At 34.8% G+C, this 25,988-nt stretch overlaps 1 protein-coding gene and 1 pseudogene across 3 annotated transcripts in view; one reads left to right on the top strand and one right to left on the bottom strand.

Moving 5' to 3' along the window:
• Positions 1 to 25,988, bottom strand: part of CATSPERE (catsper channel auxiliary subunit epsilon) — a 173,246-nt gene that overhangs the window by 79,096 nt on the left and 68,162 nt on the right. For 2 of the 3 annotated variants that reach the window (XM_027612349.1, XM_027612351.1), the window contains one exon: positions 8,037 to 8,143. In XM_027612349.1, the coding sequence (XP_027468150.1) occupies positions 8,037 to 8,143 (107 nt within the window). Of the gene's footprint in view, positions 1 to 8,036; positions 8,144 to 19,824; positions 19,869 to 19,966; positions 19,976 to 25,988 lie in introns of those variants that run through there. The other variant, XM_027612350.1, reaches the window with a different exon arrangement.
• LOC113931988 lies at positions 16,565 to 17,637 on the top strand (annotated as a pseudogene).

Here is a 25,988-nt window from a genome sequence, read left to right as displayed (position 1 = left end):
TGCTGCTGGCCTCATAAAAAGAGTTGGGAAGTTTTCCTTCCATTTTGATTTTTTGAAACAGCTTCAGAAGAATAGGTATTAATTCTTTAAATGTGTGGTAGCATTCCCCTGGGAAGCCCTCTGGCCCTAGGCTCTTGTTTGTTTACTGATTTTGTTTTTTGTTTACTGAGATTTTTGATTACTGCTTCAATTTCTTTGCTGGTTATGGGTCTGTTCAGGTTTTCTATTTCTTCCTGGTTCAGTTTTAGTAGTTTATACGTCTCTAGGAATGCATCCATTCTTTCAAGATTGTCTAATTTGTTGGCATATAGTTGCTCATAATATGTTCTTACAATTGTTTTTATTTCTTCAGTGTTGGTTGTGCTCTCTCCTCTTTCATTCATGATTTTATTAATTTGGGTTCTTTCTCTTTTCTTTTTGATAAGTCTGGCCAGGGGTTTATCAATTTTATTCTTTCAAAGAACCAGCTCCTAGTTTCATTGATCTGTTCTACTGTTCTTTGGTTTCTATTTCATTGATTCCTGCTCTAATCTTTATTAATTCTCTTCTCCTGCTGGGTTTAGGCTTTATTTGCTGTTCTTTCTCCAGCTCCTTTAGGTGTAGGGTTAGGTTGTGTAGTTGAGACATTTTTTGTTTCTTGAGAAAGGTTTGTAGTGCTATACACTTCCCTCTTAGGATTGCTTTTACTGCATCCCAAAGATTTTGAACAGTTGTGTTTTCATTTTCATTTGTTTCCATGAATTTTTTAAAATTCTCCTTTAATTTCCTGGTTGACCCATTCATTCTTTAGTAGGATGCTCTTTAGCTTTCATGGATTTGGGTTCTTTCCAACTTTCCTCTTGTGACTGAGTTCCAGTTTCAAAGCACCGTGGTCCAAAAATATGCCGGGAATGATCCCAATCTTTTGGTACTAGTTGAGACCTGATTTGTGACTCAGATGTGATCTATTCTGGAGACTGTTCCATGGACACTAGAGAAGAACGTGTATTCTGTTGCTTTGGGATGGAATGTTCTGAATATATCTGTGAAGTCCATTTGGTCCAGTGTGTCTTTTAAAGTCTTTATTTCCTTGTTGATCTTTTGCTTAGATGATCTGTCCATTTCAGTGAGGGGGGGGTGTTAAAATCCCCTACTATTATTATATTATTATCATTTTGTTTCTTTGATTTTGTTATTAATTGGCTTATATAATTGGCTGCTCCCGTGTTAGGGGAATAAATATTTACAGTTGTTAGAGCTTCTTGTTGGATAGACCCTTTAATTATGATATAGTGTCCTTCCTCATCTCTTATTACAGTCTTTGGTATAAAATCTAATTTGTCTGATATAAGGATTGCCACCCCAGCTTCCTTTTGGTGTCCATTAGCATGATAAATGGTTTTCCACCCCCTCACTTTAAATCTGGAGGTGTCTTTGGGTCTAAGATGAGTCTATTGCAGGCAGCATAACAATGAGTCTTGCTTTTTTATCCAATCTGATAACCTGTGTCTTTTGATTGGGGCATTTAGCCCATTTACATTCAGAGTAACTATTGAAAGATATGAATTTAGTGCCATTGTATTGCCTGTAAGGTGATTGTTACTGTATATTGTTTCTGTTCCTTTCTGGTCTATGTTACTTTTGGGCTCTCTCTTTGCTTAGAGGAATCCTTTCAATATTTCTTGTAGGGCTGGTTTGGTCATCACAAATTCTTTTAGTTTCTGTTTGTCCTGGCTTTTTATCACTCCTTTTATTTTGGATGACATCCTAGCTGGATTAAGTATTCTTGGCTGCATATTTTTCTCCTTTAGTATCCTGAATATATCATGGCAGTCCTTCCTGGTGTGCCAGGTCTCTGTGGATAGGTCTGCTGCCAACCTAATGTTTCTACCCTTATAGGTTACAGACCTCTTGTCCCGAGCTCTTTCAGGATTTTCTCTTTGTCTCTGAGGTTTGTAGGTTTCACAATTAGATGTTGGGGTGTTGACCTATTTTTATTGATTTTGAGGGGGGGTTCTCTCTGCCTCCTGGATTTTGATGCCTGTTTCCCTCTCCAGATTAGGTAAGTTCTCTGCTATAATTTGCTCCAAAATACCTTCTGCCCCCCCTTTCTTTTTCTTCTGGGATCCCAATTATTCTAATATTGTTTCACTTTATGGGATCACATACCTCTCGAATTCTTCCCTTGTGATCCAATAGTTGTTTATCTCTCTTTTTCTCAGCTTCTTTATTCTCCATCGTTTGGTCTTCTATATCACTAATTCTCTCTTTTGCTTCTTTTATCCTAGCAGTTAGAGCCTCCATTTTTTTTTTTTTGCATCTCATTAATAGCCTTTCTGATTTTGAGTTGGTTAGATTTTAGTTCTTTTATTTCCCCAGAACGAGATTATCTAATGTTTTCTATTTTTTTTTCCAAGCCCAGCTAGTATTTTATAATTGTTATTCTGAATTCTAGTTCTGACATCTTACTAATGTCCATATTGATTAGGTCCTTGGCAGTCAGTACTGCCTCTTGTTCTCTTTTTTGAGGTGAGTCTTTCCTTCTTGTCATTCTGTCCAGAGAAGAATAGACGAATGGGAGAACAAAATACTAAAAGGGCAACAATGACCCCAGAATAATATACACTAAACAAATCAGAAGAGACCTGGAATCAGGAAAAAAAATATAATCAGACAGGTGAGCAGAATAGAACAATATGCTGGATTCTGTGTGCAGTTTTGTCTGTTTTTTAGAAAACTAGATCCCAAAACTGTAAAGAAAAAAAAAAACTTGTATATGTACAAAAATAAAATTAAATACAATGAGAGGATCAAATTCAACTGTAAAAATGGAAATTAAACAAGAAAAAACAAAAGAGAAAGAAACAACAACAACAACACAGGAAGGGATATAAACAGACAGGTGAATAGAACAGAGCAATCATTATCTCCTGAGTGTCTTTTGGTCAGTTTGTTAGAGGAAACCACATCTTAAAATTGTAAAGAAAGAAAAACTTATATATACAAAAATAAAATTAAATACATTGAGAGGATAGAATGTATCTATAAAGATGAAAATTAAAAAATACTTTAACAAAACAACCCCCCCAAAAAAAGAAGAAAAGAAAGAGAGAGAGAGAGAAAGAGAGAATATGATAAAGCGGGTGAATAGAACAGAGCCATACAGAAGATTTTGGGTGTATTTTGGTCTGTTAAAAGAAACTGCATCCCAAAATTTTAATGAAAGAAAAACTTATACAAAAATAAAGTTAAATACAATGAAGGGATAGAATATGACTGTAAAATGGAAATTAAAAAAGATTTTAAGAAAGGAATTGATAAGATAAGAAGTTGGTTGAAAAAGGAAAGAAGAAAAATTTTAAAAAAGAAAGAAATAAAGAAAATTAAAAAAATTAAAGTTGAAAGACTAAAGAATCATGGGGAAAAAAGCCATGAATTCTATGTGCTGTATTCTGCTAGCTCTGGAGGTTTGCAGTTCTCATTGATTGGTAAACTTGGTCTAGGCTGGATAGTCTTGCTGATCCTCTGGGGGAGGGGCCTGTTGCATTGATTCTCAAAATGTCTTTGCCCCAGGCAGAATTGCACCTCCCTTGTCAGGGGCCAGGCTAAGTAATCTGCTCCTTTTTGCTCTATGTGGCTTTTGTTCCCCAAAGGCTTTCCATGTAGCTTTAGAGGATGAGAATGAAAATGGTGGTCCTCAATCTCTGGCCCTGGAGCTAAAAGCTCAGGGACCCACTCCTCAGTGAGCCTTCAGAGAAAAGCAGTCAGTCACTCCTGTCTCCCTTACTCTCTGGCTGCACTCTGTGCTCACCCAGCATGTGATGGAGAGTTTCTATCTCAAGCACACAACCCAAACCGAGCAACTCCTGCACCGCCTCTCCTGGGGAAGGGGGTGTCTTTCCAGTTCTGCTGCTTGTTGGGGCCCTCCTTGAAGAGCAGTGTCCCAACTGTGCTACAGATCACAGTTACGGCAACCCTGAGCTGAGAGCTCACTCCTGTGCTTACTCTTTGCAGCCAGCCTCCCCTCTCTGATACCTGGGAGCTCTGTCATACTCAGGCACCCCCAGTCTTCCTGTGACCCTGAGGATCTTGAGACCACACTGCCCCAGCGAGGGTTTCACCCCCCGCTTAGCCACCTGAGCAAAGTCCCTCACTGGAGCAGATTTCTAAAAGTTCTGATTTTGTGCTCCCTTGCTCTATCACTTGCAGGTAGCCGGCTGACGGAGTCTTCCTCCCCCACCCATGGTCTATTTTCCCATGTATCACCTTGGATTCACTCCTCCACACCTCCTACCTTGCAGAAAGTGGTCGCTTTTCTATTCGTAGAGTTGCAGCTATTCTTTTCTTCCATCTCTGGTTGAGTTTGCAGATGTTCAGAATGGTTTGATAGCTATCTAGCTGAATTCCTGGGACCAGATGAAATTAAGGTCTCCTACTCCTCTGCCATCTTGGGCTCTTCTCCTATTATTATTATTTTTAAAGATTTTATTTTTAAGTAATCTCTACACCAAACATGGGGCCCAAACTCACAACCCCAAGATCAAGAGTTGCATGTTCTTCCAACTGAGCCAGCCAGGCAACCCTAGTATTATTGTTTTTTTAAGGCTAGGAGAAAGAACAGAGCTTACGTCAGCAGTAAAATGTTCTTTATCTGCAGATGACATGATTATCTATGTAGAAAATCCCAAAGAACAAATAAAAAAAAATCCTGGAACTAATAAGCAATTGTAGCAAGGTTGCAGGATACAAGGTTAATATACAAAAGTCAATTCTCATGCTTTATAAAACTAGCTTACCACTTATATGTATTGTTAAATAATATATTATTTAATTTTTCAAGTTTTGTACTTTATATAGATGGAATCATACAGTACTTTTCTTCCATGATGACTTGCCTTTTTCTTTCAATGTTATGTTTGTGAAATTCATTCATGTTGATTTGGATTGCTGTGTTTGATTCATTTTTACTGCTGTATAATGCATATAGTCTATAGCATAATTATAGGATGCTTACCCATTTCACTATGAATGGAAATTAGAATTTCAATTTTTTTCTTGTTATTAGAAACAATTCTGCTACAAATACACACATCTCCTGGTGCACTTGTGCATGGATTTCTGTAGAATATATGCTGCTATTGAATTGCTGAACCATTGGTATGTGCATCTTTAGCTTTGTGTGATAATGTAAAATTATCTTACAAATTGGTTGTGCAATGTAAGTGTTCCCATTGTTGCAGTGTGCCATATGTATATGGCCAGCCCTAGATTTCAAAATCTTTAAAAAATGCAGTAGAAATTAATGTAATTAAATTGTTATACTAGAAAATATTCACTTAATGCAAAAGAGAACAATAGAGGAACAGAGGAACAAAAAAGACATGAGAAATATAGAAAGTGAAAATAAAATGGCAGACATAAATCCAACTATATCAATAATAACATTAAATGTGAGTGTACTAAACAGTCTAATCAAATGGCAGGGATTATCAGACTGATAACAAAATAAGTTCCAACTATATGTTGTCTATAGGAGATACATTTAAGATTCAAAAATACAGATATGTTGAGGGGCATCTGGGTGGCTCAGTCAGTTAAGCATCTGACTTTGGCTCAGGTCATGATCTCAGGGTCCTGGGATGGAGCCCCATGTTGGGCTTCCTGCTCAGTGGGGAGTCTGCTTCTCCCTCTCCCTCTGCCCCTCCTCCTGCTTGTGCACACTCTCTCTCTGTTTCTCAAATAAATAAATAAAATCTTTAAAAAAATACAAGTAGGTTGAAAGTAAAGGGTAAAAAAAGATATTATGCAAAGGCAACCATAGAAAGGTGGAAAGGCTATAGTAGTATCAGAGAAAATAACTTTAAGGCAAAAATAGTACAAAGATAAAGAACATTTTATAATGTCAAGATAGTTTGTCATCCATCAGGAAAGTATAATAATTATAAACATATTCATCTGACAACAGAGACCCAAAATACATGAAGTAAAAACTGACAGGATGAAGGGGGAAATAGACAGTTCAACAAAAATAATAGTTGGAGATTTGATATACCATTTTCAATACTGGGATAGAACAAATAGCAAAAGATCAACAAAGAGAACACTTAAACAACTCTCTATACCAACTAAACCTAACAGATATCTACACTCCACCCAACAACAGACTATACATTCTTCACAAGTGCACATGGAAAATCCCCTAGGACAAACTATATTTTAGGCAATAGAACAAACTTCAATACATACAAGAGAATTGAAATCACACAAGATATTTTCTCTGACAACAAAGAAATGAAATTAGATACCATATAACTCACAATTTCAATCTTAGGTATACACCCAGGAGAAATAAAAACATTATGTCTACACAAAGACTTGTAAATAAATGTTCACAGCAGCACTACTCATAATAGTCTAAAAGTGGACAAAATCAAAATGTCCATCACCTGAAGAATGAATTTTTTTAAAAGTTGGTGTATCCATAAAATGGAATATTATTTGGCAATTTTTATTCCTTTTTAGGAATGGAATACTGATACATGCTACAACATGGATGAACCTTGAAAACATTACGCTAACTGAAAGAAACCAGTTACAAAAGACCATATATTATATGATTCTCTTAATATGAAATATCCAGAATAGGCAAATCTATAGAGACAGAAAATAGATTAGTAGTACCAAGGACTGGGAGGAGGAAAGAATAGGATTTCTTTTTGAGTTGATAAAGATGTTCTAGAATTAAACAGTGGTGATAGTCCCACAACTCTGTAAGTATACTAAAAGCCATTGAATTGTACACTTTAAAAGGATGAATCATGTGTATATGAAGCTCCATAAAGTTAACAATAGAGAAGAAACAAATGGTACCTATTACTTTCCTACCTGCCTGCTAAATCAGACAAGCCTTTAGATGGTTTTGTAATGGCTATTTCTCCTACCTCCCTATCTCCCAAAGTTTTATAAAGTCAGCAAGAATTTTAGCCCCGGATTATTATGATTGTTTAAAACCATCTTCTCTTTCTGAATGTCATCCTTTACTTTACCCATGAATTCAACTTCTTTGTATCTCCTGAAATGTGTCTGCTTTCTTAGGTTTCTGCTTGAAAGCTCTTGTATATGTTGCCTCTCTGTTTGGAATGCTCCCCCAATTAGCTAATTTTTATTTCTTTTCAATACTGCTGATGTCACCTCTTTAGAAAAGTCCCCCTTGATTCCCTTTCATCCAAACCTTAACTGGTGCACCCTCTATTCCATTTCACCTGGGTTCGCCTCTATTTTTTTACTTGTCTCCCCACCTCAGGTAAGGTTACTGAGGGCAGGAATTGTATCTTTTAGTTATAAGCACCTTGCCCTGTGCCTAGTTGAAATAGATTAAGAAAGCCTGTCTAAACCCCATAAGCACTTACTGAATTTAACAGTAACAGATTTTATCTTTCAGGTGGTATTTGTTGTGTGTATGTGTGTACTGATGGTGGTAATGATTGTGGCATCAGTTACACCACTGTGGTTCACTTTTCTGAACCGGCAGGAAGCATTTTGAGATATTGCCAGGATTTGCCCACATCCTGAATGAGGCTCTGGGACTGAAGTTTAGCTATTAATACCCAGTTGTAAAATGATAATCCAGAAGTGTGACTGCCAGTTTCTAAGTTGGTAACTAGTTCTGACTGTTAACAATTTTTTTGTGTATCATGAAAGAAGCTACTTGGAAATTATATATATTACATGAAATTCCACTAGGGTTTTAAAATTTCTTTTTTTAAAAATTATGTTCAGTTAGCCACTGTATAGTACATAATTAGTTTTTGATGTAGTGTTCAATGATTCATTAGTTAAGTATAACACCCAGTGCTCATCACAGCACGTGCCCTCCTCAATACCCATCACCCTGTTACCCCCTACCCCCAACCTCCTCTCCTCTGAAACCCCCAGATTGTTTTTCGTTGTCCATATTCTCTCATGGTTCATTTCCTCCTCTTTACTTTAAATTTCTGATAGTTATTTTACTAAATTTTAAAAATAAAATTTATATGTGAAAATTTAAAATTAAATACCCATTCTTCATTTTGTCATATGGAAGATAAATTCTTCTCCTCAGAGTTGTATATATGCCAGGCTTCTGTCCCAAAGTGGCCAACTGCTTGGTAAGTATTATGGAATTCTGTAAAAAAAATCCTCTTTTTACTTTTCATAGACAAAAATTATTCTGAAATTAAATCATGATATATTAAATTTGTTATTTTAGCTAAGACATTATTTATATTTATACATTTACCAGATTTTCAAGAGTCTGGTTTTTTTCTACCATATAGCTTCCTCCCCATTGAACTTTATGAATCACAAAGAAGTTGTAATACCATTTCCAACATGTTGAAAATACTATACATAGTTAGATTCCTGAATGAATTGAGATTATGGGGACCTTTAAATAAATACCCTCATGTTTTAGTCTCAATGAACTGTGTAATGGAGTTCCTAAAACTAACCTGTTAGGATTATTTCTATATGAATCTGACTTCAAAACATATTCTTTTTTTAAAAAAAAGATTTTATTTGAGAGAGAGAATACAAGCAGGGGGAGGGGCAGAGGGAGAGGGAGAAGTAGACTCCCTGCTGAGTGCAGAGCCCTAGTTGGACCCTACTTGGAGCCCATGCAGGGATCTATGTGGGGCTCCATCCTAGGACTCTGAGATCACGACCTGAAGTAAGACACTTACCCAACAGCCACCCAGCCACCCTCAACATAATCTTTCAAGGTAGGTTTCAAATGACATCTGGAGGCTTTAACAAAAGTTCTCTTAGTATAATAATAGATCTGACATGCTTCCTCTTGTTCTAATGAGATTTAAGGAGTAGTTGAATTGACTGTTTTTTTTTCCTGATAGATATTTTTGGAATAGGGGCAATGGTTTCATTATAGGGAATCCCTAGGAAAAAAAATCAGATAATGAGGGTCAGTCTAAAATTCCATAGCTTCTGGGGCACCTGGCAGGCTCAGTTGGTTAAGCTCTGACTCTTGGTTTTGGCTCAGGTCCTGATCTCAGGGTCATGAGATCCAGCCCTCTTCCGGCTCCATGCTTAGTGTAGAGTCTGCTTGAGATTCTCGCTCTCCTTCTGCCTCTGTCCCTCCCCCTGCTCAGCACACACTCTCTCTCTCTCAAAATAAATAAATAAAAATCTTTAATAAAAAATAAATAAAAGAAAATTCCATGTCTTCTTTCTGCCCTAATCCTCCAATAATGCTCCAGTTAATTTCCTAGAAATGTCAACCATCAACAAAGGAGACTTTGGGATTGCTACGATGAGTGTCAGTTAGAGCGTATTCATTGGGACTATGGAGTTATCTAATAGGATTTAACCTAATTTTGAGAGTGAATGTGGTCAGGGAAGGCCTCCTTGAAGAATACACATTTATTGATTTTGATAGAGAAGTATAGATTTGCCTGGTACATAATAAATAATGGATATTTTAAATTTTACTTCTGAAAGTTTTATTCACTATTCAGAATTTTATTTTATTTTTTACACTATTCAGAATTTTAAATACAAGTAACTGTCTTTCATATAACTGCAAAGGAAAGGAATAAATGTAGCATAGACTGAGACAGGAATAAAACATAATAAGTGCCACATACCGAAAATATAATAGATAAAAGGATAGTTTAAGAAAAAGTTAAGACAATCATTCAAACAAGCTTATTAAAAGTATGGTTTTCCATCAAGAGGATAATTCATTGTCATTAAAGATAATTTTATAAATATGGCAAAAATTAACATATAGAAATTATAAAAATAAAAAACACATTTAGTATATTTCTTAGAATTTACCAAATGTAGGCTACTGTTATGCATCCATGTTATATAACTAGAAATCTATATAAACATCATTTTTAATGATAGTATGATAGTCCATTGAGTGAATTATCATCATTGATTTAACACTCCCCTACTGGACATTGAGGTAATTTTTATTTTTTCACTATTATAAATATTATTGCCATGGATATCATCAGATGTACAGTCTTTTCCACACTATAGACTATTTCTTTAATTAGATTCTTGGAAATGTGATTACTGGGTCAAAACTTTAAACACTTTAAAAACTCTTGATATGTACTATTGAAATAATTTCTAAAAGGAATGTGTGAGTTTATTTTATTATTAGTAATTTATGACAACAAATGTCACGATGCTGATGTCAAACTCTGTATTATTATTTTAAAAAGTATTTTTCCAGTTATAACATCAATATATGGTTATAGAAAATTAATATACTTTGTGTTTATCTGATTTTTTTTTCAGCAGCATTTGATACGTTGGACTAATCTTCTCCTTTGAAACACTCTCTTACTTGGCTTCCATGTTACCATTTGCTCCTTGCTCTATTAGAGATCCCCAGGCTTGGTCCCAGATTTTCTTCCTCCCAGTACCTTTCTCATAGTACATTCTCTTCCTAGGTAATCTCACTCAGTCACATGGCTTCAAGTATCATTCCATTCCTATAAAACTGATCAAATTATATGGCCCAGATCCCAAATTTTATATTCTAGCTCCAGATCTATGTACCTAACTAGATTTTTAATGATTTTGCTTGTCTTACAAACACTTCAAACCAATATGTCCAAAACTGCACTGCTGCCTTGAGGCTCTGCCTCCTAAATCTGCATTAACATATTTTTTTAAAGGTTTTATTTATTTATTAGAGAGAGAGAGAGAAAGCACAAGCAGGGGGAGTGGCAGGCAGAGGGAGAAGCAGGCTCCTCGTTGAGCAAGGAGCCTGATGCAGGACTTGACCCCAGGACCCCGGGATCATGACCTGAGCTGAAGGCAGATGCTTAACTGACTGAGCCACCCAGGCGTCCCTCTGCATTAATATTTGTTGAATGAATAAAGAAGAAAAAAATGTCATCACCCAGAAGAGAGTATAGTTCTTTCACAATACAGCTGTGAGAGGAACATTCCAGACAGAATGAACAACAGTTACAAAGGCTCTGAGGGAGGAGAGGAATTATTATGTTTGAGAAATTGAAAGGAAGATAATGGCTAGAATGTAGTAAGAGAGAAATAGTACAGGAAAAGGTTAGATAAAAGACAGGCAGGAACCACATCATGCTAAGCATTGTCGGTCCTGGAAAATAGTTTGGATTTTATTCTTAGTACAATTGGCAAATGTTAAAGGCATTTTAAAATAGAATTATAACTATTTTTTTGAAATAGTTTGACTCACAAGAAGTGAGTCAGCTTTCCCCAGTGATAATAGCTTATATAATCTTAGTGCCTGTCAAAACCCAGGAAATTGATGATATAACACTGTTAACTCAGGTATGAACCTTATTAAAATTTCATCATTCTTTTTTACAAAGTGCTTCTTTTTTGGGGTATAGTTCTGTGAAATTTTATCATATGTCTAGATTTATGTAACCATCACCCACAATATAGAACTGTTATAGAATACAGATTATGGAACTGTTCCATCACAAATAACAAACTCCTTCATGTTAACCCTTAAGAGTCACAACTGCCTGCTAACTCTAACTTCTGGCAATCACTTATCTGTTTTCAATTAGTACAGTTTTGTCACCTCTAAAATCTGTTATAAATGGAATCACACATTACACAACACTTAAAATTGACTTTTTAACTCAGCATCCATCCAAGTTGTTGGGTGTATCAATAGTGCATTCTTTAAACATAAAAGGTAAAACTATGAAATCTCTAGAAGAAAATAGACAGAAATCTTCATGACATTGGATCTAACATTGATTTTTTGGATATGACTCCAAAGGCATAGGCAACTAAAGGAAAAATAGACAAATTGGACCTCATCAAAATTTAAAACTTTTGTGTACCAAAAGACCTCTCAAAAGAGTAAAATGGCAACTCACTCACAGAATGGAAGAAAATATTTGCAAATCACATATAATACAACAGATTAATATACAGAATATATAATGAATTTCTAAAACTCAACAACAACAACAAAACCCAATTAAAAAATAGACAAAGGACTTGAATAGCATTTATCCAGAGAAGATTATACAAATAGCTGATAGGCACATGAAAAGATACTCAACATTACTAATTATTAGGGAAATGCAAATCAAAACCATGGTGAGATACAACTTCATATCCTTTAGGATGACTATTATTAAAAATAAAGTTTTTGCCAAACTATGGAAAGAGCCTAGATGTCCATTGATAGATGAATGGATAAAGAAGATGTGGTATATATATATATGTGTGTGTGTGTGTGTGTGTGTGTGTGTGTGTGTGTATACACACACAATGGAATATTATGCAGCCATTAAAAAATGAAATCTTGCCATTTGCAACGATGTGGTTGGAACAAGAGGGTATTATGCCTAGCAAAATAAGTCAATCAGAGAAAGACAATTATCATATGATCTCATTGATCTATGGAATTTGAGAAACAAGGCAGAGGATCATAGGGGAAGAGAGGAAAAAATGAAACAAGATGAAACCAGAGAGGGAGACAAATCATAAGAGACTCTTAATCATAAGAAACAAACTGAGGGCTGCTGGAGAGGAGGGTGGTGGGAGGGAAGGGGTGGCTGGATGATGGACATTGGGGAGGGTATGTGCTATGCTGAGCAATGTGAATTGTGTATGACTGATGAATCCCAGACCTGTACCCCCAAAATAAATAATACTTTATATGCTAATTAAAAAAAGAAATAAAATATGACATTTGAGTAAAAAAAATAAAGGTTTTACTGATAAATTTTGCTAAGAATTTAATGTAGAATTAATGCCTATCCTTCTCAAACTCTTCCAAAAAATCAAAGAAAAGGGAATGCTCCCAAACTCATTTTACAAGTCCAGCATTACGCTGATACCAAAACCAGAAAAGGACACTACTAGAAGACAAATTATAGTCCAATATTACTGATGAATATAGGTGCAAAATTCTCAACTACATACTAACCAACCAAATTCAATAGCACATACATGATGATCAAGTGGGATTTTTCCCTGGGATGCAAGGATGGTTCAACATACGCAAATCAACAAATAAGTTACATCACATGAATAGAATGAAAGACAAAAATCATATGATTATCTCAGTAGACACAGGAAAAACATTTGACAAAATTCTACATCTATTTATGTTAAAAACTCCTTTACAAATTACGTGTAGAAGAAACATACCTCCACATAACAAAGGCAATATCTGACAAAAATCACAGATAACATCATATTCAATGGTGAATGGTTGAAAACTTTATCTCTAATATCAGGAACAAGAAAAGGGTTCCTACCTTTAACTCTTATTCAACACAGTACTGGAAGTCCTAGCCAGAGAAACCAAGCAAGAAAAAGAAAGGCATCAGAATAGGAAAGGAGAAAGTAAAATTGTCTGTTTGCTAATGATATGACCTTGTATATAGAAAATCTTAAAATTCCACCAAAAAAATCCCACAAAAGAACAAAACAAAACCCTGTTAGATCTAATCCAAAAGTTATTAAAGTTGCGGGATAGAAATTAACACACAAAAATCAGTCACATTTCTATATACTAACAATAAATTACCTGAAAAAGAAATAAAGAAAATTATCTCATTTACAATAGCATCAAAACAATAAAAAATACTTAGGAATAAAATTAACCAAGAAGGTGAAGGATCTGTACACTGAAAACTATAAGACACTGATGAAAGAAATTGAAGAAGACACAAATAAATGGAAAGGTATTTCTGTGTTCATTACTGAAAGCCATCTATAGATTCAATATAATCCCTATTAAGAGTTCAATGGCATTTTTCTGCAAAGGTAGAAAAAAGAATTCTAAAATTTATATGGAACCAAAAAAGATTCCGAATAGCCAAGGTAATCCTGAGAAAGAAGAATAAAGCAGGAGGCATCACACTTCCTGATTTCAAGCTATGTTATAAGGCTACAGTAATCAAAGTAGGATGGTCCTGGCATAAAAACAGACAAATAGATCATTGGAACAGAATTGGAAGTTCAGAAATAAACTGAAGCATATGCAGTAAACCACTACTTGAGACAAGGAGCCAAGAACACTAGATGGAGAGGAGTCTCTTCAATAATGGTGCTGAGGAAAATTGGATATTCATGAGTAAAAGATTGACACTAGACACCGTCTTACACTCACAAAAATTAACTCAAAATTGATTAAAATCTTAAATGTAAGACCTGAAACTATAAAACTCTTAGAAGAAAACATTGGAAAAAAGCTCCTTGACATGGGTCCTGGCATTGAATTTTTTGTGGTATGACACAACACAAGAAACAAAATCAAAATTAAACAAGTGGGGCAATGTCAAATTTAAAAAGCTTCTGCAAAGAAAAAGAAACAACAAAGTGAAAATATAACCTATGGAATGGGAAAAATATTTGCAAAGCTTTATCTCATAAGGGATTAATATTCAAAATGTTTAAAGAACTCATATAACTCAATAGCTACAAGCCAAATAATCTGATTGAAAAATGGTCAAAAAGCTGAACAAGCATTTTTCCAAAGAAGACATAAAAATGGGCAATGGGTACTTGAAAAGATGCTCAACATCACCAGTTATTAGGAAAATGCAAATCAAACCCACAATGAGATGATACCTCATGTCTGTTAGCATAGCCTTAATAAAAAAAAAGAAAACACGAGATAACAAATGCTGGCCTGGATATGGAAGAAAGGGAACACTTGTACATTGGTGCAACTGGTACAGCCACTATGGAAAACAGTATGGAGGACTGTAAAACAAACAAACAAACAAACAAAAATAGAATGACCATATGATCTAACAATTTCACCTCTGGGAATATATTCAAAGGAAATGAAAACACCCAAAAGCTATCTGCACCTCCATATTCATTGAAGCATTATTTATAATAGCTAACACATGGAAACAACCTGTGTCCAAGTGATGGGTGAACAGATAAAGAAATTGTGATATACTGTATATACACAGTGGAATATTATTCAGCCATAAAATAAACCCCAAGGAAATCCTGCCATTTGTGACAACATGAGGGCATTATGCTAAGTGAAAGAAGTCAGAGAAAGACAAATACTGGATGATCTCACTTATATGTGGAGTCTTTTTAAAAAACCAAACTTGTGGAAAAAGAGATCAGATTTATGATTACCAGAGGCAGGCAGTTGGGGAAGGAAAATTGGAGGAAGTGATGAAAGGTACAAACTTCATTTATAAGATAAATAAGTACTAGGGATGTGATATACAGCATTGTGGCTACCACTAACACTGCTATATGGTATACAGGAAAGTTGTTAAGAGAGTAAATGCTAAGAATTCTCATCTCAAGAAGAAACCCTTCCTCCCTCCCTCCCTCTCTCCCTTCCTTCCTTCCTTCACTTTTTCTTTTTATTGTATCTATATGAGATAATGGATGTTAACTCAGCATGTTGTGGTAATCACTTCACAATATATATAAGTCAAGCCTTAAACTAACACAGTATGTCAATTTTATCTCAGTAAAATTGGAAAAAATTAAAATTAACAAACGAGGAGTGACATCAGCAAGATGGCAGATGAGGAGGTTCTCTCACAAAAACAACAATTTAACAACACTCCATGGACAAAAGAGCTTTGGGAGAGCTCCAGAGTATAGTTAAGAAACTTCAGCAACCCATTGGAGCACAAAATCTGAAGATGGTGTGCAGAAAATACAGGAGGCACTTAACCTGCATTACCCTAACCCTCAGGACAGCACAGTTGAATGCCAAGAGGAATTCTGCTGCCTACAACTTCCCATGGGGGACAAGGAGAGCAGGGAGGCTCCAGCAGCCCTCACCACCATCATGGACCTCCACAGCCTTCTCTACTGAGGACCCCCACAGTCTTCACCAATCTGAACCCCAGCATATGAAAGCATAAATCTCACTGGTAAAGAAAACTATATAGACAAACGCAGAACAAGGTAAAATTGTAATGGTGATGCATAAATTATTTTTAATGCTAATCTAAAAGTTAAAGAAGAAAAATCTGTTAATGGATATACAACACAAAAAGAAGTAAAAAAGAAGTCTCTGACTATAAGAACACAAAGGGGGCAGAGTAAAAATGTAGTTTTATATGCAGTTGAAGTTAAGTTCTATCAGCTTAAACACTTTAACTACAAGATAATTTATGCAAGCCTCAAGGTAATCACAAAGAAAAAACCTTTAGTCGATATACAAAAGATAAAAAGAATCATAGCAAAGCACTACAAAAATCCCCCAAAGGAGGACATCAAGAAAGAGAGGAACAAAGCAGCTGCAAATTAAACAGAAAACAATTAACAAAATGGTAATATTAAGTCCTCGCCTATCAACAATTTCTTAAATGTAGATGGATTAAATTCCCCAATCAAAAGGTATAGAGGGTCTGAATGGATAAAAACAATAACAAACCAAGATCCAGCAATATGTGGTCCACAAGAGACTCACTTTAGATTTAAAGACACACATGGGCTAAAAGTGAAGGGATGGGAGAGGGGCTGGATGGGCAAGTTGGGCATGATAGCTCTAGTGCTGCCAGGCAGCAGCTTCTTCTCCTCACCCAGGTACTGGCAGTGATCAAAAGAGTGGCCATGGCCCCTAATGAGACTGTTCCTGGGCTGGCTGTGCCTGAGCCTGGTGACCATATGGCTAGTGCAGAGGATGTGGACTCTGTGGAACCTGCTCACCCACTCCCTGTAAGTGAACATGACAAGCGGTACGATGGTGGCAGCAGGTGGCAGGAAGGGGAACCACCAGGAGTATGTGTACAATGGAGAGAAATTATGCTAATCACTCCAGGCTGTTTTTGTTCAGAGTAATCTTGATCAAGGAACACAGATCTTAAACAACAGCATTGGGAAATCGGGCTGGCTTTTTATCCAATTTTATCACTCTTTTCTGTCATCTGTTCTTAACCTGTTTATGTCTAGAACATCTATCAGTGGGTTGCTAGGAAGATGCTCAATGTTTGTGTTTTCACCAGGTCAGTTTCAGAGACTACTAAAAATTAATCCAAACTGGAAAATCCATAGTCTTCTTGATTTCAGTGCTGGAGATGGAGAAGTCACAAAAATCATGAGCCCTCATTTTGAAGAAATGTATGCCACTGAGCTATCTGAAATTATGATATGACAGCCTCAGAAGAAGAAATACAGAATATCTGGTATAAATAAATGCAGAATAAAGGCTTCCAGTATGGTGTCATCAGCTGCTTCAATTTGCTGGACCACTATGATCAGTCTGTGACTTATTAAAAGGTATCAGAAGTGTCTTGGAGCCAACTAGAGGCAGGGTCATCCTTACCCTGGTTTTACCCTTCCATTGCTATGTGGAAAACAGGTGGCAAGTGGGAGAAACCATCAGAAATTTTAGAAATTAAGGGACAGAGTTGGCAAGAACAAGGGAGTGGTCTGCTTAAAGTTTTCAGAAAGGCTGGTTTTGTTATTGAAGCTTTCACCAGACTACCATACCTGTGTCAAAGCAACATGTATAATGACTACTACATTCTGGATGATGCTGTTTTTATGTTCAAACCAGTACAAACATATGGAGGCCCAAGTCTTCAGAGCCCACCCCAAGAATGTACACTCCAGAAGAATGTCTGTTTTTGCAATTACACATGTGAAGGGAGGACCTTTGGGGACTGCCATTCTGAATATCATGTAGGAATTTAAAAAGCCAAAATACTAATTATTTCTTTGTGGTGTATAAAAAGAATGTTTTTAAAAAACAAAAACCCAATTCTTTGAGGATTTTTATCAACTCTTTACTCAGTAATACAGGTCAATTATGGAAGATATTTTCTCTACTTAATTGCAGTGGAAACTCATTCCCAGGCAAAGCAATAGTCATGAATTCACATGGAACCAATAAATATGGATTGTTTTTAATAAAATGAAGACCAGTAATAAAATTGTCCATTCATTTGCAAATATTTTGTTATAAAATAGAGCCACTGATACTCTTTCATATTTAGAAATTCTGTCATTATTAAAAAATGTTTTTAATCATGCTAATAAAGTTTTTTGGAGATAAAAAAAGTGAAGGGATGGAAAAAATATTCCATGCAAATGGTAACCAAAACAAAGCAAGGGTGACTGCATTTATATCAGAGAAAATAGAATTTAAGTAAAAAACCGTCTCTATAGATAAGGTTATTATATAATGATAAAAGGATCAATTAAACAGGACAAAATAACAACTTATAAATATATATATACTCAACATCAGAGCACCTAACTATATAAAGCAAATATTGACAGATTGGAAGACAGATACAGCAATACAATAATAGTAGAAGTTTTCGATGTCCCACCTTCTTTTTTTTAAAGATTTTATTTATTTATTTGAGAGAGAAAGAGAGAAAGCACAAGCAGGGGGAGGGGCAAAGGGAGAAGCAGGCTCCCTGTTGAGCAGGGAACCCGATGTGGGGCTCCATCCCAGGACCCTGACTGAGCCACCCAGGCGCCCCAGCGTCCCACTTTCAATAATGGTTAAAACATCCTGATAGAAAAACAATTAAAAAACAGCTGACTTGAACAACACTATAGATCAAGGGTACCTAACAGACATATACAAAACTTTTCATCACCATCAGAAGAATACACATTCTCCTCAAGTGCATATTTTCCAACCTAGATCATTAGAGGTCAAAAAACATGCCTTAAAAATGTAAGAGGATTAAAATAATTCCAAGTATCTTTTCCAACCACAATATAATGAAAGTAGAATTCAATAACTGTAAGAAAATGTGAAGATTCACACATGCAGGAAAACTAAACAACATACTCTTGAACAACCATTGGATCAAGGAAGAAATCAAAAGGGAAGTTTACAAAGACCTCAAGATGAATGAAAACAAAAACACAACTTATGGTATGTATCAAAAGCAGTACTTAGATGAAAGCAATAAATGCCTACATTAAAAAAGAACAATCCCAAATAAACAACCTAACTTTACACCTCAATGAACTAGAAAAAGAACAAACTAAGCACAAAGTGAGCAGAAGGAAATAAATAATAAAGATCAGAGCAGAAATAAGTCACGTAGAGAACAGAAAAACAATAGGGAAAAAAATCAATGAAACTAGGAGTAAGTGTTTTGAAATATAAACAAAATGGTCAAATCCTAAAATAGACTAAGAAAAAAGAACACTCAAATAAAATCAGAAATAAAAGAGGAGACATTACAACAGATGCTTCAGAAATAAAAAGAATCATAAAAGACTATTAAGAACAACTATATGCTAACAAATTGGATAAACTAGAAGGGATAGGTAAATTCCTAGAAACATACAATTTACTAACATTGAATCAAGAAGAGAAAGCCTGAGCAGACCAATAACAAATAAAGAGATTGAAGCAATAATCAAATATCTCCCAAAAAAAGAAAACCCAGGAACAGATAGATGGGTTCATGGGTGAATTCTACCAAACATTCAAAGAAGAATTAATATGAATCCTTCTTCAATTCTTCCAAAAACTAGAAGAGAGAACACTTCCAAACTCATTTTATGAGGCCAGCATGACCCTGATACCAAAGCCAGACAAATACACCAGAAGAAAATAAAACTACAGGCCAATATCTCTGATAAACATAGATGCAAAACTCCTTAATAAAACACTAGCAAACCAAATTTCACAGCACATTAAAAAGATTACACACCATGACCAAGTGGGATTCATCCATGGGATGCAAGATAGTTCAACATATGCAAATAAATCCATGTGATACACCACATTAATTGAATGAAAGATAAGAACCACATGATCATCTCAATAGATGCAGAAAAGCATTTTAAAAAATTCCACATTCATTCATGAGAAAAAGTCTCAACAAAATAGGTCTAGTAGGAACTTACCTCAAAACAATTGTGCAAGACTGTTGAATCACAGATCTGTACTTCTGAAACAAATAACGCAACATATTTTAAGAAAAAAGAAAAAGAAGAAGATAACAGGAAAGGAAGGATGAAGGGGAGTAAGTCAGAGGGGGAGACGAACCATGAGAGATGATGGACTCTGAAAAACAAACTGAGGGTTCTAGAGGGGAGGAGGTAGGGGGATGGGTTAGCCTGGTGATGGGTATTGAGGAGGGCACATTCTGCATGGAGCACTGGGTGTTATGAACAAACAATGAATCATGGAACACTGCATCAAAAACTAATGATGTAATATATGGTGATTAACATAACAATAAAAAGTTTAAAAAAATCCAAAAAAGAATAAAGGATTATGTATATAGAGTCTCCACAGCTAGCACAAAAACCAATGGGTAAAAACTGAAAGCTTTTCCTCAAGATCCAGTACAAGGTAAGGATGCCCAATCTTACCACTTCTATTCAACATTGTACTAAAAGTTCTAGCTATAGCAATTAGACAAGAGAAAGAAGTGAAAGGCATTCAAAGCAGAAAGGAAGAAGTAAAATTGTCTGTGTTTGCAGATGACATGATCATATATGTAGAACACCCTAAAGAATTAAAAACAAAAGACCCTGTTAGAGCTAGTGAATTAATTTAATAAAGTTGCAGAATAAAAAAAATCAACATTCAAAATAAGTTGTACTTCTATTCACAATGAACCATGTGAAAAGGAAATAAAAAATATAATCTCGTTTACAATAGCAACAACAACAAAAAAGAAAAGAGGAATCAACCAAAGACGTGAAAGATTTCTATACCAAAAACTGTAAAGCACTGGTGAGGAAAATTAAAGAAAACATGGATAAATGTAAACATATTCCATATTCATGGATTGAAAGGATTAATATTGCTAAAATGTCCTTACTACTAAAAGTGCTTTACAGATTCAATTCATTCCCTATCAAAATCCCAATGCCATTTTACATAAATAGAAAAAAACAATCCTAAAATTTGTATAGAACCACAAAAGACCCCAAAGAGCAAATGTAACCTTAATCAAAAAGAACAAAGCTTGAAGGGCACCTGCTGGCTCAGTCAGTTAAGCATCTAATTCTTGGGTTTGGCTCAGGTCATGATCTCAGGGTCCTGAGATTGAGTTCCTTATTGGGCTCCCCACTCAATGGTGAGTCTGCTTCCCCTTTCCCTGCCTCTGCCCCTCCCACTGGTCATGCACTCTCTCGCTCTCTCTAAAATAAATAAATAAATCTTAAAAAAAGACAAAGCTGGAGGCATGATACTTCCTGATTTCAATATATATTACAGAGCCATAGTAATCAGAACAGTATAGTACTGACATAAAAACAGATATATAGACTAGTGGAACAAAATAAAGAGCCCAGCAATAAATCCATGCATTTATAGTCAACTGATTTTTGACAAGAGTGCCAAGAATGTACATGGTGAAAGGATAGTTTGTTCAACAAATGGTGTTGGGAAATGGTGCCTGCATGCAGAATTAAATTGAACCCTTATCTTGCATCTTATTTTTAAAATCCACTGAAAATGAACTAAAGACTTAAACATAAGACTTAAAACCATAAAACTACTAGAAGAAAACATAAGGGAAATACTTCTTGACATTGGTCTGGGCAATGACTTTTTTGGATATGACACCAAAAACTCAGGCAACAAAAATGAAAGTAGACAAATCAGATTGCATGAAATTAAAAAGCTTCTGCACATCAAAGGAAACAACCAACAGAGTGAAAAGGCAACCTACTGAATGAGTGAATATATTTGTAAGCTGGATAGATGATAAGAGGTTAATACCCATAACATATAAGGAGCTCAAACAATTCAACAGCAAGAAAAAATTAACCCTAATAAAAAAAATAGGCAAAGAATCTGAATAAATATTTCTCCAAAGAAGATATACAAATGGCCCTAACAGGTATATGATAGGTGTTTAACATCACTAATCATCATGGAAATGCAAATCAATCATAAAATCACAGTATCACCTCTCACCTGCTAAAATGGCTATCATCAAAAAGATAAAAAGATAACAAGTATTGGCAAGATGTGGAGAAATAAAATCTTTGTGCACTGTTGGTGGGAATGTAAATTGGTACAGCCATTATACAAACCAATATGGATGTCCCTCAAAAAATTAAAAATAGAACTACCATATGATCTGGCAATCCCACTTCTGGGGATGTATCCAATGGAAATGTAAACAGAATATCAAAGAGATATCTGCCTTCTTATGTTCACTACACCATTATTCACAACAGCCAAGATATGGCAATCAAAGTGTCCACTGATAGATTAATAAAGAAAACGTGGTATATGTATACACAAAGGAATATTATTCAGCTTTAATAAAGAAGCTAATCCTGCCATTTGAGACAACATGGATGAACCTGGAGGATGTTATACAAAGTGCAATAAGCTGGACACAGAAAGACAAATACTGCTTGAGTTCAGTTTTTTGTGGAATCTAAAAGTCAAACTCATAGAAGCAGATAATAAAATGGTGGTTACCAGGGGCAAAATGGGGAGATGTTGGCTAAAGTGTACAAAGTTTTAGTTCTGCAGGTTGAGTAAGTTCTAGAGATCTAATGTATAGCAACATAACTATAGTTAACCATATTGTATACTTGTAATTTGCTAAAAGGGTAGATGTACTTCTCACCACACACACAAAGAAAAAGTAAAAGAGAAATGGAAATCATGGGAGGTGATGGATATATTAATTAATTTGGAGCAATCATTTCACAATGCATACATATATCAAAACATCAAGTTGTATACACTAAAAATAAACAATTTTGTCCATTATACCTCATAACACTGAAAAAAAGCAACAGAAAATAAGTGTTGGTGAGGCAGTGGAGAAATTGGAACCCTTGTGCGCTGTTGGTGGGAATGGTACAGTTGCTATGGAAAACAGTATGGCAGTTCTTCAAAAAATTAATAACAGAATTACCACAGGATCTAGCAATTCCACTTTTGGAAACTCACAACTCAAAAGTTTTGAAAGCAAGGACACAAAAAGATATTTGTACAGGGGCGCCTGGGTGGCTCAGTTGGTTAAGCGTCTGCCTTCGGCTCAGGTCATGATCCCAGCGTCCTGGGATCAAGCCCCACATCAGGCTCCCCGCTGGGCAGGAAGCCTGCTTCTCCCTCTCCCACTGCCCCTGCTTGTTATCTCTCTTGCTGTATCTCTCTCTGTCAAATAAATAAATAAAATCTTAAAAAAAAAGATATTTGTACACCTTTGTTCATGACAATTTATTTTATTTTATTTATTTTATTTTATTTTTTCATGGCAACATTTTATAATAGCCAAAATGTAGAATCACCCAAATGCCACTGAAATATGTATGGATAAACAAAATGTGGTATATACATACAATGGAATATTTTTTATTCTTTTTTAAAAATTTATTTTGTTTCCAGTATATTTAAAATACAGTGTTATATTGGCTTCCAGTGTACAATATAGTGCCTCAACAATCCATATATTACCCCGTGCTCATCGAGATAATTATGCATACTCTTAATTCCCATCACCTATTTCACCCATCCCCCCAGGTAATCATCAGTTTGTTCTCTATAGGTAAGAGTCTGTTTTTTGGTTTATCTTTCTCTTTTTTTTCCTTTGTTCATTTCTTCTGTTTCTTAAATTCCACATATGACTGAAATCATATGGTATTTGTCTTTCTATGACTAACTTATTTTGCTTAGCATTATATGCTCTAGATCCATCCATGTGTTGCAAATGGCAAGATTTCATTCTTTTTTATAGCTGAATAACATTTCGTTGTATACATATATACATTATATACTATATATGCATATATACAATATGTACAATATTATATATGTACATACATATTATATATACATATATTACATATGTATATATATTATGTATATATGTATACATTATATTCCATTTTATAAATATACATTTTACATATATATAGTAATGGAATACTATATAGTAATGGAATATATATACAAATTACATACACAATGGAATACTATATATATATATATATATATATATATATATATATATATATATATACACCACATCTTCTTTATTCATCAACTGATGGACACTTGGGCTGCTTCTGTAGTATGGCTATTGTGAATAATGCCCCAGTAAAAATAGGAGTGTATGTATTCCTTTGAATTACTGTTTTTATATTCTTTGAGTAATTACCTAGTAGTGTGATTGCTGGATCATAGGGTAGTTCTATTTTTAATTTTTTGAGGATCCTCCCTACTGTCTTCCACAGTGGCTGCACCAGTTTGCATTCCCAAAAACTGTGCATGAGGGTTCCTTTTTTGCCACATCCTCACCAACACTTGTTTCTTGTGTTGTTGATTTTAGCCATTCCAATAGGCATGAGGTGATAACTCATTGTGGTTTTGATTTGCATTTCCCTGATGATGAGTGATGTTGAGCATTTTTTCATGTGTCTGAGGGCCATCTGTATGTTTTCTTTGGAGAAATGTCTGTTTATGTCTTCTACCCATTTTTTATTAGATTACTTGGGCTTTTTTGGTGAGTTTTATAAGTTCTTTATATATTTTGGATACTAACCCTTTATCAGATATGTTATTTGCAAATATCTTCTCCCATTCAGTAGATTGTCTTTTAGTTTTGTTGTTTCCTTTGCAATGCATACAATGGAATATTATTTAGCTTTAAAAAGAAGGGAAATTCATGCTACAACATGGATGAACCTTGACTATATTATGCTAAGTGAAGTCAGTCACAAAAAGACAAATACTGTATGATTCCATTTATATAAGGTACTTAGAATTGTCAAATTCTTAGAGACAGAAGCACAACCATAAGAATGTACTTAATGCCACTGAACTGTACACTTAAAGTAGTTATTAAAATGATAAATGTTTATGTTTATTTTACACGTTTTTTCAAAAAGTACATTCCTTTAAATATCTAAGGGATCCTGGGGAGGGCCTGTTAGACAGTTCTCCAATATGACACTGAAAGAACATTCAGTCATCTTTTTGCCTTATTTCTAAGTTTTGGATATTTTTTCTCAATGCATATAAGTTCCTAAGAGATTTCACCTCTGAAGGTAAAAGACACTAAGAAAAATAATTAAGATTGCAATTAATATAAATTATACATACATGTTTAGTAAAGCATTTAAATATATATTTAATTAGATTTGTTTAATTTTATGTTTATTTATAAATAGAAATTTATATTTAATTTTATGTAATTAAATACATAGCTAATAATTATATAAAATCAAATGCTATCTAATACTATCTGATAGATATATATTTAATTATAATTAGAAAATCTTATCAACTCATAAAATTCAGAAGACATCACTGAATTCTAAACAACAAAGTATTCTTATTAAAAAAGTTTAAAACCTATGTTTTCTTTTAGAGTGATTTTCCACAAGAAATCAGTAGGAAGAAAATGAATCTGTAAACAAATATTTATAGCAATAAGTCATTATTAGAAAAAAAATCCTGAGACAAAGATTAAAATTGGAAATTCTTAAAAACCCAAAGAGATTAAACAGAAATGTACATGATATCTCCTCGTTGTTAAAATAACATATCTTTTAAGATCTGGCTACAGTTTAGAAATGTTTCTTTTACTTCACTGTTTGTTCTAATCACATGACATTTGTATCATATATCTATTGATTGTCTTTTTTAAATTGAGACTTTCCTTTTTCTTGGTCTGATGAGTAATTTTGGGACTGTATCCCCTGAATATTTTAAGTATTATATAATAAGATTCTAATTCCTATTTAAATCTTTTACGTTATCAGGTAGTCAATTTGTTTAGGATCAGAATGCATGTCCTAGATCACTTTTGTGGATTGTGCTTCAAATGTCAATTTAACTTATAGAGCTACTACAGGGCTGTTTTGTTCCATTTTCGTGTTAACAGGAAGAGAGGACTCCACCCAATAGTCCCCACAGCACTAGCTGCGGGGGGGAAGCTGTGTTTCCTTGTTATTACAGGGTAGAGGTTATTCAGAGTCCTGCCGACAGGCACCATAGGGAAGGAGTACTGCCTCACTGCTTCATTGCTTCCTTATTATAGGATGGGGTTGACTTTGGAATTCCATCCACAGGCTCCGCAGAGGAA

The sequence above is a fragment of the Zalophus californianus genome, chromosome 10 (assembly GCF_009762305.2).
Source record: "Zalophus californianus isolate mZalCal1 chromosome 10, mZalCal1.pri.v2, whole genome shotgun sequence".
NCBI classification, from domain to species: domain Eukaryota; kingdom Metazoa; phylum Chordata; class Mammalia; order Carnivora; family Otariidae; genus Zalophus; species Zalophus californianus.
This window is presented reverse-complemented; position numbering and strand designations above follow the sequence as displayed.